Source organism: Uloborus diversus, chromosome 8 (assembly GCF_026930045.1).
Source record: "Uloborus diversus isolate 005 chromosome 8, Udiv.v.3.1, whole genome shotgun sequence".
In the NCBI taxonomy this organism is placed as follows: Eukaryota; Metazoa; Arthropoda; class Arachnida; order Araneae; family Uloboridae; genus Uloborus; species Uloborus diversus.
Genome location: NC_072738.1, coordinates 129,586,593 through 129,599,988, shown reverse-complemented (window position 1 = coordinate 129,599,988; position 13,396 = coordinate 129,586,593). Strand labels below are relative to the sequence as shown.

The 13,396-nt window shown below is 33.1% G+C and overlaps 1 protein-coding gene across 1 annotated transcript in view; it reads right to left on the bottom strand.

The window, feature by feature from the left end:
• Positions 1–13,396, bottom strand: part of LOC129227309 (calnexin-like) — a 60,015-nt gene that overhangs the window by 23,181 nt on the left and 23,438 nt on the right. The window contains exon 12 of the mRNA XM_054861850.1: positions 117–230. Coding sequence (XP_054717825.1) covers positions 117–230 — 114 coding nt within the window. The remainder of the gene's footprint in view (positions 1–116; positions 231–13,396) is intronic.

The following is a 13,396-nucleotide window of genomic DNA, read 5'->3' as shown; positions in this document are numbered from 1 at the left end:
CTCAATTAACTATACAAATGATTAGAAAAAATATATTCAAGGTACAGAATGTTTTAAATACGTGTGATGGACTAAACATCTCAACTTGAGAGGGGGAGAAAGAGAGAAATAAATACCAATCAGTGGGTTTTTCAGCATTAGGGTCAGGGATCAATTCTGGTTCATCATCTAACCAGCCACTAGGCTTTCTGGCATTAGGATCTATAATTTGCCTGGGTGCATCTTCATCCCTGCAAAAAAATGATGTATAAGAAAACACTCCAAAAGATACAACTGTAGTTAGATAAAATGAACAAATACAGTAAACTCCCGATTATCCGCAAGCATATTGTTTGCGAGTCATTTAACAATCAGGAACATGTATTTTTGCAGCAAAAAGTAAATACCAATGGCTGTTTTTTTGTCGAAAATTATAACTTTAAACTTTTATTTATGCACTTGCTTATTTATTTATTGTGCTTTCTTCACTGTACATACAGTGGCTCCCAAAAGTGTTCGTACACCTACGACTTTCAATGAAATAGGCCCTTATCGATTGGTTAGAATTAATATTTCCGAATAAGTATTTTATTATAAGATCTATGATCTATTTTTAACAAAACTACATGAAAATTTTTAATAAAACATTAAAACTTAATTTTTAAAAAATCAAAAACCAAAAAGTGCCGGAAATTTTATCTCACAAAAGTCTTCATACACTTTGAAAAAACGTCAAAAAATTAGTAAATAATCTAACTTTTTACTAAGTTATTATTTAGTAGAATATCATGCAGTAACAACAATAGCTTTTAAACATCTGAGAATAGATTTCATTGTTTTTTCTTTCTTTTTTTGTGCAATTTCTGAGTAAGTGTTCAGCCACACTACGAGTCTTACTGTTTCTAGTTCGCTTTTCGTTTCAATGGTGTATTTTCGTAATCTAGCCACCAGATATCTCCAAATATGTTCCATTAAGTTTAAATTTGGTGATTGAGGAGATATTTCTAAGCTTAAGGACAAATTTTGAGGCACCAAGCGCGAACGTGTGCTTCTTATCGTTATCTTGATAAAAAAAAAGTTGTTTCCGATTACCAAATTTTGGGTCAATAGTTTAAAATTGTTTTTTAAAATATTTAAATGAACAGCATAATTAATTATTTCACCAAAAAATTCCAAATTTCTAAGTCCTGATGCACCCTCACACAAAAACACCTCCACCGTTCTGATTAACTGATCCAACTAAGTTCTTAAGATTAAATTCCTCATTTTTTTCTTCCATTTAAAATTATACAACAATTTACCCCAAAATGTTGAATTGATTTTCATTTATAAGTAAGACGTTTTTCCAAAACCTTTTGAGCTTATTTATCATTGATTTGTACGACGGAAAGCGTAAGCTTACTGTTTTTCGCATGACCAAGAAAATTTCTGCAGGAAGAGGTCCCATTTAATCCAGCTAATCAGAAAAATTGGCGAACAATTTTAGGTAAAAATTAAACGTAAAATGTTTCATTCAATTCTGCAGAAACTTTTCGATTCTGAAATGTGTATTTTTCATGTTTTTTTAAACCGTAAACCTCCGATCACGCTTTGTTAACTTTGCCAGTTGATCTTTTCTTACCTTGTTTTCGATCCAAATCTTGTTTTAAAAGCATTTTATCAAGCACTTCAGTATAGCAAAGGCATAAATTAACCAATTTAGAGACATTTCAAACAAATTTACGGCTACTGTGAGGGAAAAAAATCAAATTTCGAATCGTGTTTGTTGTTTTCTATGCATACCTGCCATTTTAAAATAATAAGCAGAATATTAGGGAATAAATACACAAAAAATTAAAGGCAAATGACTTTATAGTATCATTACAATGCAAAAATAATAAAAGAACCGCATATGATAATTTTAATTATGAATTTATTCGAAACTATTTCAGTGTACGATGACTTTTGTGGCGTATCTTTTCTCTGTCTCTTCATTTTTTGACAAATTTAAAAAATAAAATCTGGCAATATTTTGAAAAAAACTACTGGGTTTTATTCAGAATGGCATAGGAATGGTGTGAAAAAAAATTGGACTTCATATTCGAATTTAGTTTTGTGTTATTGTGGTTTTACTACAAAATGTCAAGGTGTACGAACACTTTTGGGAGCCACTGTATACGTTTTTTTTTATCAGTGTTAAGTTCTGTAGTGCAAAAATACAAAATATTTTTACTGTTTGTGGAAAAGATTATGCATCTATACAGTTAAGGGGACGGTGGACCTTGAATTCGGCGAAAATTGACTAAAAAATCAAAATTTTGATTTTTGAGTTTTGTTGTACTTCAAACATTTCTCTACCTAACTCAAAAAACCGCTTAGCGATTGGGCATTTTTTACCAAAGTTACGGCTGCTTAAAGTTAGAACACAAAACGATTTGTCATGACATACTCCTGTCCAACTCAGCTGTTCAGATGTAAACAAAGCAGGAAAAGTCAAATTTTAATAATATTTCCTATTATTTTCAATTAAAATATTATTTTATGTTGTCATTTGGCAACGGTTTTACTTAACTGTGACCGTGATTATACTGATTCGATTTGTTTACAAGTGATTAAGTAGTTTTATTTATCTTGATAGTATTTTAGAGTTTTGATCAGTTTCTGCTGTTAAATTCTTTTTAGTTTGACACTTTATTTTTTTTAAAAACAGTCCTTTTCAGGACTAAACTACACAATTAATGTGTTATTAGCCGCTGCTAGTTATTTATTAGGGTTGTTTTTATTTTGAAATCATGCATTGTGTTAACCGACGTTACCGGAAACCTAAAGCAAGACCATCAAAAAAATCTCGTTCTTGTGCTGCAAATATCCCAAGTAGCATTTTATCTTGGCTCAATATTGGCGTGAGATTGTTCACGTTGGCAATGTCTTGGCCAATATTGGCACGATTTTTGCAATGTTAAGCCAATATTGGCTTCCCATTGCATTAACAATATTGTACTTAGATTGGCAGATAATCTTGTGCCAATATTGGCATCTCATTGCATTAGCAATATTGTACTTAGATTAACATACAATCTTGTCCCAATATTGGCTTAACAATGCGCAACCATTATTGTATTTAGACTGTGAGACAATATTGGCAAAAAATTGGTCAAACTCTGGAAAGCCAATATTGGGCGGAAGATGGCTCTTTGATGTTCAACCGATTTTGAAACAAATCTGAAAAATGATTCATTTTCCTAAGTGAGCAATTAAACACTGAGCCTGATTACCTGAAGCTCCACAAACTGTTTTAGAATGCTAAAACAAATTTTGAACGTAGAGAGAGTCCTCAAAAAATGGAGCTATTTGAGTTCACTTTAAACGCATTTGTATTTTTTTAAAAACCGGCGAAAAAGAAACTTCAACTTTGTCTGCACATTTTGTGTTTTGTTGCTCTTCCTCGCCGCTGCACATGGTAAATGCTTTTGTCCGAATATCGGATATACTTTCCTTAAAATTTTATTGTTGCCTTCATTTCTTAAATGATATTTTATCATTCTCATCAGTGAATTTTTTTAACTATGTCTAATCCACTCTAAAATTTCAAAAAGCGAAAGAGAAAAGCGTTATTGGAGCAACTCAATGAGAAAGCTTTCCTTTGCAGTGATGAACTTTGTCTTCCAGAATAAAAGTAATGAAATAAGGCAAAAATTTTTTGAAGAAATATTAAATGCTGAATAAAATTCTGGGTAGATATCTAACATTGAAGAAATTGCTGAAACGATGTGAAACAGTGAAAATTTTGGATCGACATTGTGTTTTCAAAACTCGAAATCATAATCGAACAGTGACATTTGCGTCGAACATTGAGAATTCTGAACTAACATTTGAAACTGGAGTAAATTCTGGATCGATATTTGACTTTGAAAACACTGGATCAATATATGATGAAGATTCCAGGAGTTTTATTTTCATGATTCTACATTGTGGATGTGGCAGGAACTCTAAAAAAAATCTGGGAAAAAGTGAGAATGTATCATGAGAAAAACTTTCCGTGAAAATTCAAATTTCTACTGGAAAACTGCATTCCTTTTCACAATGCTCTATAACACCTAATTTTATTGACAATAATCAAGTAAACTTTTAGAAGTCTGAATGCAAAATCTGAAAGAAGGTTTTAGGGACTAGTTTTATGCTACCAAGTTCATTTCTCTACACTGACTTGCGTTTTGATGATCATAAGACTTTTGACTCATTACGGAATGAGAATTAAGTTCCATGGTCTATTTTCAGCTGAGCATGTACGATTAAATGGCAGTAAAGGTAGTGTAAACTATTTAGCGTCAACCATTGTTACGGAAATAATTGAAGTTCTATCTGATAAAGTACAAGAAATGTATCCAAAGTCGAATAAAACCAAGATGCTTTGATTAACTCTGATTTTACACCAGTGTTGAATTTTTTGTGCCAAACCCTTATTTTTGACGTGACATGTCAAGAATCTCTTGAATGTATGTTCAACACCATGACGTTTTTCATATTTCAAGTTAGAACTTTTTTCTAGAAATTTCGTAGGTTTTTTAATTGTTTCTACATGCATAAGTATTGAGCAAAAAAAATGGCTCAGTCATCTAGAAAATCTGAACTTTTATTGATAAATGTTGTATAAATTCTACGTCCAACACCGTGGAATTGTCCATTTGCTTTACAAATAATTCTATTTATACCGTTGCCTGTATCAAACTGTTCTAGTGAATGTTCCTTTTCAACCTTAAAACAAATTATAAATTGTTCCACATCATCTCTTTTGCACAAAAAAATTTAGTGTTCATACTCTTTTGTCTATTAAAAGTGATATCAAATAGATTGAAATTTAATAATGTTGAAGAATTTGGAAATTTAAAGGTGAGGGGAAAAACATGTAAAGTAAGCCGTAAGTTCTTTTGCATTATGTTTGGAATATTTATTTGTTTATAAATAAAAATAAATGTTTTTATTTTTTATAAAAACTAAGACAATACAGAGCTAAAAAGTGATGTCAAAAGTTAAGCCAAAATGCAAAGGGTTTAATAATCATTTTCAACTTTTTAAATTTTCCTTTCATTATGGTAAGTGGAAGTATTTTTTTATGTGTTTTAGTTTTCAAACATATGTACTAGACAGCTAACTGCTTGTCCATTATTTCATTGCAATAAGTGCAACCTACATTTGCATCAATAATAAATGATTTTCAGATTATTCTTTGTTCATTGTCACCTACATTACATCCATTTTAAAAAAGAAAAACTTAAAAACCTTATTTGCAGTACACTCAAACCTGTTTCTGTGGGATCCTTTTTCTTTGTGGTACATGAAAATTTCAATCAAATTGTGACTCAATTGACTAACTTGTCTATAAAACAAGTGCTCAGTAGTATTTTTAAGTGATGAATCGTTCTCTGATGTATATTTTAAAAGCGGATTTAAATGGTTGGCGAGATTCAAAGTAGTTGCAAAAGCAGAGCTGTCTTCAGAGTCCCATCTAACTGGTTAAGCCACAAAAAGTGGTAGGTACGGGGAACTCTGAAGTGAAAAGTGTCTTGAATTTGTTTAAAGAAGAAATTCCTACAGTTGTTTCGTAAGTTTTGGTTATTTTCAAGTGAGACTGTTTTACAAAAGCATTTTTTTGTAGCTAATAGTGAAGTTTTGAGTGAATTTTTTTATGCGGTCCCTATCCACCACACAAAACTAGGTTTGAGTGTAGTTTGTTTCCATATTTATTATAATGAATGCCATTTTTGTGAAATAGATCTTATTATTTTTCTTTGACAATAATTGTTAGTTCATTATTGAATACTTTTTGTTTATGTGAAAATATTAGACATATGCTGGAGTATTTGATAAAGAAATTTTAAAGATCTACTTACTTTATTTACATAAACATGGTCAAACATTTTACTGAAGGAGTTAATTCTTGCAAAATTAAGTTGCTATTTCTGAACTATCCGGGTCAAAGAAAAAGGTACTTAAAAATGATGTTCATATTTAATTTTTTTAAATAGGAATAAAAATTCCTACCATTAATTGTTCAATATTGCAAAATAACTTTACTAATCAGTTATTTCAAATTGAAAAGTTTATTATTAATTTGAATGACAATGAAAACAATCAAGCAAAGATTTTGAGCAACTTTTGCACTGTACTTCAATTACATTTACTTTCTGTGCAACCGTAGAATTGCAATGAAACCAAATGTGTACAAATTTTCTATTTGTTTGTCGAGGGAGAATTAACTCTAATCTGAATTCTGCTCAGGAACTTTTGTAACTAATATTTAGCAATGTTATTATTATATTTCATTTTACATTTTCATCAATTTTTATGGAGTTAGCATTGACTGTTTCATTTTTCTTCTGTTAGCTACTTTTACAGTTATATGATTCAAAAATAAAATATACATTAATTGGTGCACAGTCATAAGAAATTCTCTTTTTTTCTGACCAACATTTAATAACTAGGCACTTTTAGTATGAATTAAATTGATGATGTTGTGAGATTTTGGGCTGTTCTGCTGTGGTCTGAGTGTTGTTACCACAAACGTTTCAACTGCATCTGCGGCAGTCATCTTCAGTGTTTACGTGGTCGAAGCTTCCAGGAAAGCGACTTTTAATTCCTTCTTCCTTTTCGTTGAAATCGTTGGAATCCTAACAATTTCAGTCCTGGTTAAACTGTAACAGCTACCTACACTGCTGGCCACACGAAATGCAACACCAAGAAGGATAGTAGTCAGAGTGAAATGAAATTTTATACACGTGATGGCAACCTTACTATCAGAAAGTGATTACAAAATGAGAACAAATTGATCATTTATTACTGGAAAAATCCCAAATGAATGGAGGTTTAAGTCTCCTGTCGAGCTACCTATTGCGTGAATGTACGAGGTAATACAGTCAAACATTGAAGCATATCAGTCTTGTAGGATATCCTACTACACAGGTACTAGAAATGTGCACCTAATTCCATCAAGCTCATAGTCTACGCAATTTACCATCTCAAGTGATCCCAGATATGCTCAATTTGTGACAAAGCAGGGTGACGCACTGGACATAGAAAGTGTAAAAGGAAGTCCCCTCACACCCTTGCTGTGTGTGATCAAGCAGTGTCTTCCTGGGAGCCCCGCCATGAGTGCCAACACATGTGACTGAATAATGATATTAACGCAGTTTGGTGTCATGGGGACCGCAGGGTGACCTGTCGTAGTGCTGTGGATCAATATTAGAAGTGACTATGTTTTGTACATGATTGCAACCCATAGAGGCATCCCAGCTGTGGGTGGGGTATGCCGCTGAAAAGCATTATTTGGTAGTTCACAACGTGTTCTCCATAACCTTACAAAAATGGTATTTTTGCGAAATTCGATCTGGATTCATCGCTATGAGAGCAATCAGGAATTCGGTTGCTAGCAAATCGATTTGAACTCGAACCTACTCCAAGTGTATGCGACCCCAATAAAGCCTGCTTTTTAGGAGCACACCACATCGACAGCTGTAGTGATGCTATGGGGTGCTATATTGTGTGTGGGACAGGATCACCTCTAACATTGACTCGCTGCATTATCACAACCTAATGGTATATTTTTGTCATGTGTTGAGACTTGTGTTCAATAGGGCAATGCACCATCACACACAGCAGGGAGGGGGGGGGGGGTTCCTCTCCCACATTATCACCTTTTCTGACCTGCGTGATGTCATGATTTGTCACAAATTGAGCATATCTGGAATGACTTGGCGGTAAATTGAACAATCTATGAGTTTGATTGAATTAGTAGTGCTTTACATTAACTGATAGGAATTGACCTATTACATCATATGAGACTAGTATACCTCAATGTTCGACTGTATAGTGTTGTACATTCAAGCTAGAGTTGATTCACTAGGGTACTTAAACCTCCATTCATTTGGGATTTTTCCAGTAAGAAATGTTCATTTTATTTTCATTTTGTAATCAATGTTGCCATCAAGTGTAAAATTTTGTATCATTCTGACTGCCCCTTCTTGATGTCGCATTTTATGTAGACAGCAGTGTATATAACAATAACAATAATGGAAGCCACTATTTAACCAATATTGGCTTCAAATCGGCATGCAATAATGGCTCAAGAGTGTGATTGCAATATTGGCCAATATTGTCAAAATGTATCCCCTCCGTGCTTCAGCCAATATTGTGAGCCACTATTTAGCCAACGCAACGCCAATATTGGCATTAGATCGGCATGCAATAATGGCTCAAGATTGCAATAGCAATATTGGCCGATATTGTTAAAATGTATCCCCTACGAGCTTCAGCCAATATTGGGTGTAAATCGTACGCCAACATTCAGCCAACCAAGTACAATATTGCGCCAAGATTCAATGCTACTTGGGATTAGCAAGAGATGGTCAGCTGTCAACAATGATAATTCTGATAATTGTGATATCGTTACCAATGAAAATGTGCCTCGAAGTTCTGCAACAAAGGAAATTTTAAAAGAGGTAAACAAAAATTCTACTAGCGTAAAAAAGCTAAGTCACGAATTTTCCTCTTCTAATGATGTTGATGTCACTGCAAAAGATGATTCTTCCTACATATTTATGAGTGCTGATATGTGGTCACCTTTATTGTGCAATGTAAAATGCGATGAGTGCTTTACCAATTCTTTAGATGTGTCATCAAAAAGCGCATTTGGATATTCGACCAAGATTGAACTTATTTGTAAGACATGTCGTAAAGTGTTTAGTTCGGTGTTTTCCAGTCCTCGTGTAAATGAAACAAAATGCTTTGATGCAAATAGGAAACTTGTAGAAGCATTCCTAAATATTGGAAGGGGGCACGCAGCCTTGGAAGTGTTTTCAATGGCAATTGGGATCAACGCAGTAGACAAAAAGACATTTTCAAACTGTTTACGCATGCTATATGACGAAAAGAAGGTTTTCAAAGAAAATATTCTTGAAACTGCGCGTAGTATTGTACGCAAAAAACATGAACTGCTGGACCCTAGTCTCACAAATCAAGAAGTTATCGATATAACTGTTTCTTTTGATGGGACGTGGCAAAAACGTGGACATACATCACTCTATGGTATCGGGATCGTGATCGATATATTGACAGGTCTAGTAATCGACTACGAGATACTATCGAAATATTGTGCAGAATGTGTGACTGCCAAAAGAGATCTTGGTGAAGAAAGTGCTGAATTTTATGCATGGTTTGAGGGACACAAGCCAGAATGTTGTATTAATTATACAGGATCTTCTGATTCAATGGAGATGGCAGCTGCAGAGCTCATATGGAAACGATCTGTCGCTACTTGCGGCATGAGATACACAGGTATTCTCTCTGATGGGGATTCAAAAACTTATATGCATCTGTCAGAGCTAAACTTTTATGGATCTGAAATCAAACTTACAAAAGAAGAATGCATCAACCATGTTGCCAAGCGATTAGGGACTGGGCTTCGAAGAAAAGTTAAAGAGTGGTCTACTAAAGGCATAACTATTGGTGGTCGTAAAGAAGGCAGTCTGAAGGAGGACACAATCAAGAAATTAACAAGTTTTTATCGAAAGGCGATAAAAGATAATGCACCAAATGTCGAAGCGATGAAGACAGCAATTTATGCAACGCTGTACCATTGCTCTTCAACTGACAAAGCTCCGAAGCACAATAAATGTCCAAAAGGTCCATCTTCATGGTGCTTTTTCCAACGTAGTCTATCAAGAAATGAGAAACCCCAACCACATAGCAAAATGAAGACTAAATTAGCTGAAGATGTTGTCTCAAAAATTTTGCCGGTGTACCAAAGACTGGCAAGTAATGAACTGCTATCTCGGTGTGTAGCGGGCAAAACCCAGAACAGTAATGAAAGTTTCCACAGCGTAGTTTGGAATAAGTGTCCAAAGGAAACTTTTGTTTGTAAAAAAAGACTTGAAATTGCAGTAATTTCTGCGGTGAGCGAATTTAACTTTGGGTGCCTAAATAGTTTAGGTACCGAAGACGAAGTGAACTCATGTTCTGCGTCCATTGCACAGCGACGTGATAAACGACCAGGGAGATTAAAGGGAAGGAGATAAATCTTTACTACGAAGAAGTGGCAACGTTTGTTCACTTTTTCAAGAGGGCGCTGTATGTGCACCGCTCCCGACAATCGCAGCAGATCAATGTAAATGATGCTAAGTTTCTCATTCTTTTAGAGGCAGCTATTAAAGCAAAAAAAAAGAAAAAACTACTGGAAATTGGTTGTAATAAGGGGCCAATATAGTGGACGATGTACGGCTTTCGTCCACAGGAAGTTGGCGCAATATTTTGATGGAAAAATTTATTTTATTTTTCATCACCAACTTGCCGAATTCGTCTGCTATAAATATTGCGCTGTGCGATGTTTTATTTTTTACGAGTTGGAATGTTTCTATTCCTGAAAATAATTGACGAAATGAGAATGTAGTAGAATTAATTACGTAAATACTTTTTTAATTAGTTGTAAATTTCGTGACATGCTTCGAGAACTAATTAAAGCGAAACAATTTTTTGCTTTCACGACCTTTAACAGATATAAATAAATGTTAATGTTCTATTCACTTAACTTCAAGCTGATATTGATTGTAATAATTTTATTCACGTGTTTACTCACTGCTTAAACAGAATTGTTATCATTGTTTTTTTTTTAATTATTATTGCAATTTTTTCTACAACCAAATCGAAAAAAAATCGGGAAACCTTTTTCATTTAAAAAATACACATGATTAATTTCAACAGAAAACCCCACAAACTATCTCAAAAAAGCGTTCCGAGGTATAATTTTTTGAATGAATAAGGTTTCTCGATTTTTTTTTCCATTTGGTTGTCGAAAAAAATGCTGTAATAAAAAAATAATGATAACAATTCTGTTTAAGCAGTGAGTAAACACGTGAATAAAATTATTGTAATCAATATCAGCTTGAAGTTAAGTGAATAGAACATTAACATTTATTTTTATCTGTTAAAGGTCGTGAAAGTAAAAAATTATTTCGCTTTAATTAGTTCACGAAATATGTCACGAAATTTTCAACTAATTAAAAAAAAGGATTTACGTAATTAATTCTACAACATTCTCATTTCGTCAATTATTTACAGGAATAGAAACATTCCCACTCGTAAAAAATGAAACATCGCACAGCGCAATATTAATAGCAGACGAATTCGGCAAGTTGGTGATGAAAAATAAAATAAATTTTTCCATCAAAATGCTGCGCTAACTTCCTGTGGACGAAAGCCGTACATCGTCCACTATATTGGCCCCTTATTACAACCAATTTCCAGTAGTTTTTTTCTTTTTTTGCTTTGATAGCTGCCTCTAAAAAAAATGAGAAACTTAGCATCATTTACATTGATCTGCTGCGATTGTCGGGAGCGGTGCACATACAGCGCCCTCTGGAAATAGTGAACAAACGTTGCCACTTTTACACTAGAAATCCCGTAGGACATTTCTCTCCTTCTTCCTACTCCGTGTAAACGACGCATTGCTCAGAGTGAAACCAGAGCTTCTACTGACTGGAAAAGAAAAAGAATCAGCAAAAAATTTGGCAAAGCAGTAAAAAATAATAAAATACTTCTTAAGGAAGGTGAAACTTACTCAGCTGGAGGATTTTAATGTTTGTAAATTTAAGTTTAACGCGTATTTAGGCTGCTATTTGAGAAAAATCGAGAAATACATAGAACTATTTCTCTACAATTTCTGTATAATAAAAAAAAATATAAATCTTGTTCTTGTAAGAAAACATGCTTAAATATGTATTGACAATGAAAACCACTGAAAATGGGGTTTTGGAAGGTAAATTTTAAAGTTAAGTGCAAAATTATACTTTAATTGTGTTTTACACGAAACGAAATTTTCTCGATTTTCATACCTACAAAATGCTCCATGCGACACAATTTTCGCTCAAAGTACACGAAATTCATAATTTAGCTACACGGTTTACCAAATATTAAAACATGGTATGCATTATAGAATCCATCTTCAGGAAGGTTTAAAAAACACAACCAAAACATACTAGCAGCAGAAATTTCGGGAAAATTTTATCGAAGTGTTTTAAAAAAAAATCTGAAAAATTTAATTTTTAAGGAATTTACTAATTAATACCAATTTTTCTTCGGGATGATTTATTAGTAATAAAATGACAAAAAATTTCCAAAAATGTAAAAATTTAAATCGCATGGAGCATTTTAAATTTTTCAAAAAATATTTAAATTTTTTAAATTTTAAAGTAAGTTGGAATCGATTTTTTTGTTTTTTTTTGTGGTACTGTATATATTTATGCTTAAATACATATGCACACAAGGTTTTAAGTTTCTACTGTGAAAACTAAAAAAAAAGTAACTTAATGTCCACCGTCCCCTTAAGGTTTTGAAAAAGAAAAGAAATTTTTTTCTCCTTATTAGTTGCCTTTTTTAGCCTTTTTGTGGTTATTCATGATTCTTTCTAGTCTGCGGTATTTCTGTCAACCAATTCCGTCGATAATCGGGAGTTACTGTACGTTCTATTCTCTAGAAAAGCGTTATTTTGCTTTCCAAACTATAATGTTTCACAAGGAGTGCAGTTTGGCATTTTTTAGAAAGATAAGTTGTGCATTTTTGTGAAACTGCAAAAGTTCACAGAACATCTTCATTTAAGGGTTCAATTTGTAAATTTGACAAATCAATTTTTTTCCTAGTTTTCCTTAATTTTGAGTCATGAATCAATTAATAGTTCAGTAAATTTATTATTTAAAATCAAAATACATGTAATAAGAATGCTGAACTATTGAACAATTTTTAAAATGTTGAAATAATTTTTTTTGATTAAACTTATGAAAAAAAAATCCATAGTTTAAAAAGCAACTATCAAAATATCAAGCAGAGTTTTTACCAACACATGTCTATAACTTTTGCCTTGGATGGTAATGACATTTTAACATATTTCACCTGACAAAACGTAAAATATGGCTGCATTCATTAACATTCTACGCAATGTAAAGAATTTCACTTAGTATAAGCATGTTAAGAGCAAAACTGCTCAATAATGTTGAAAGTTACTCATTATGAGTAAGGATTGTAATGGGTTTTTTTTTATTGACTTTGATATTAAATACATCTGATCAAGAAGCACAGAAATTCTCATACAGAAAATTCTTTTATTGATGAAACTAGGACCGCAACTACTAAAATTGAATGCATTTTGAGCTGCAAGTTGCATCTGGTAGTCATGAAAGCCCGTAAAATTAGATGGTAATAGCACAAAATGCTGGCGACAAGATTTAACAATGCAAGAAACACAAAGTCAACTGCCGATAACTTAGTCTCAAAGAATTGGCTAAAACCTTCGAGTTATGGGAAGTTCCCACAGCCTTCTCAAGAGATTCCCCCCCCCCCCCCCCCAATGAAAACTTCAAGATAAAGGAATAGTTAAGTTATAAGGCTATGAATT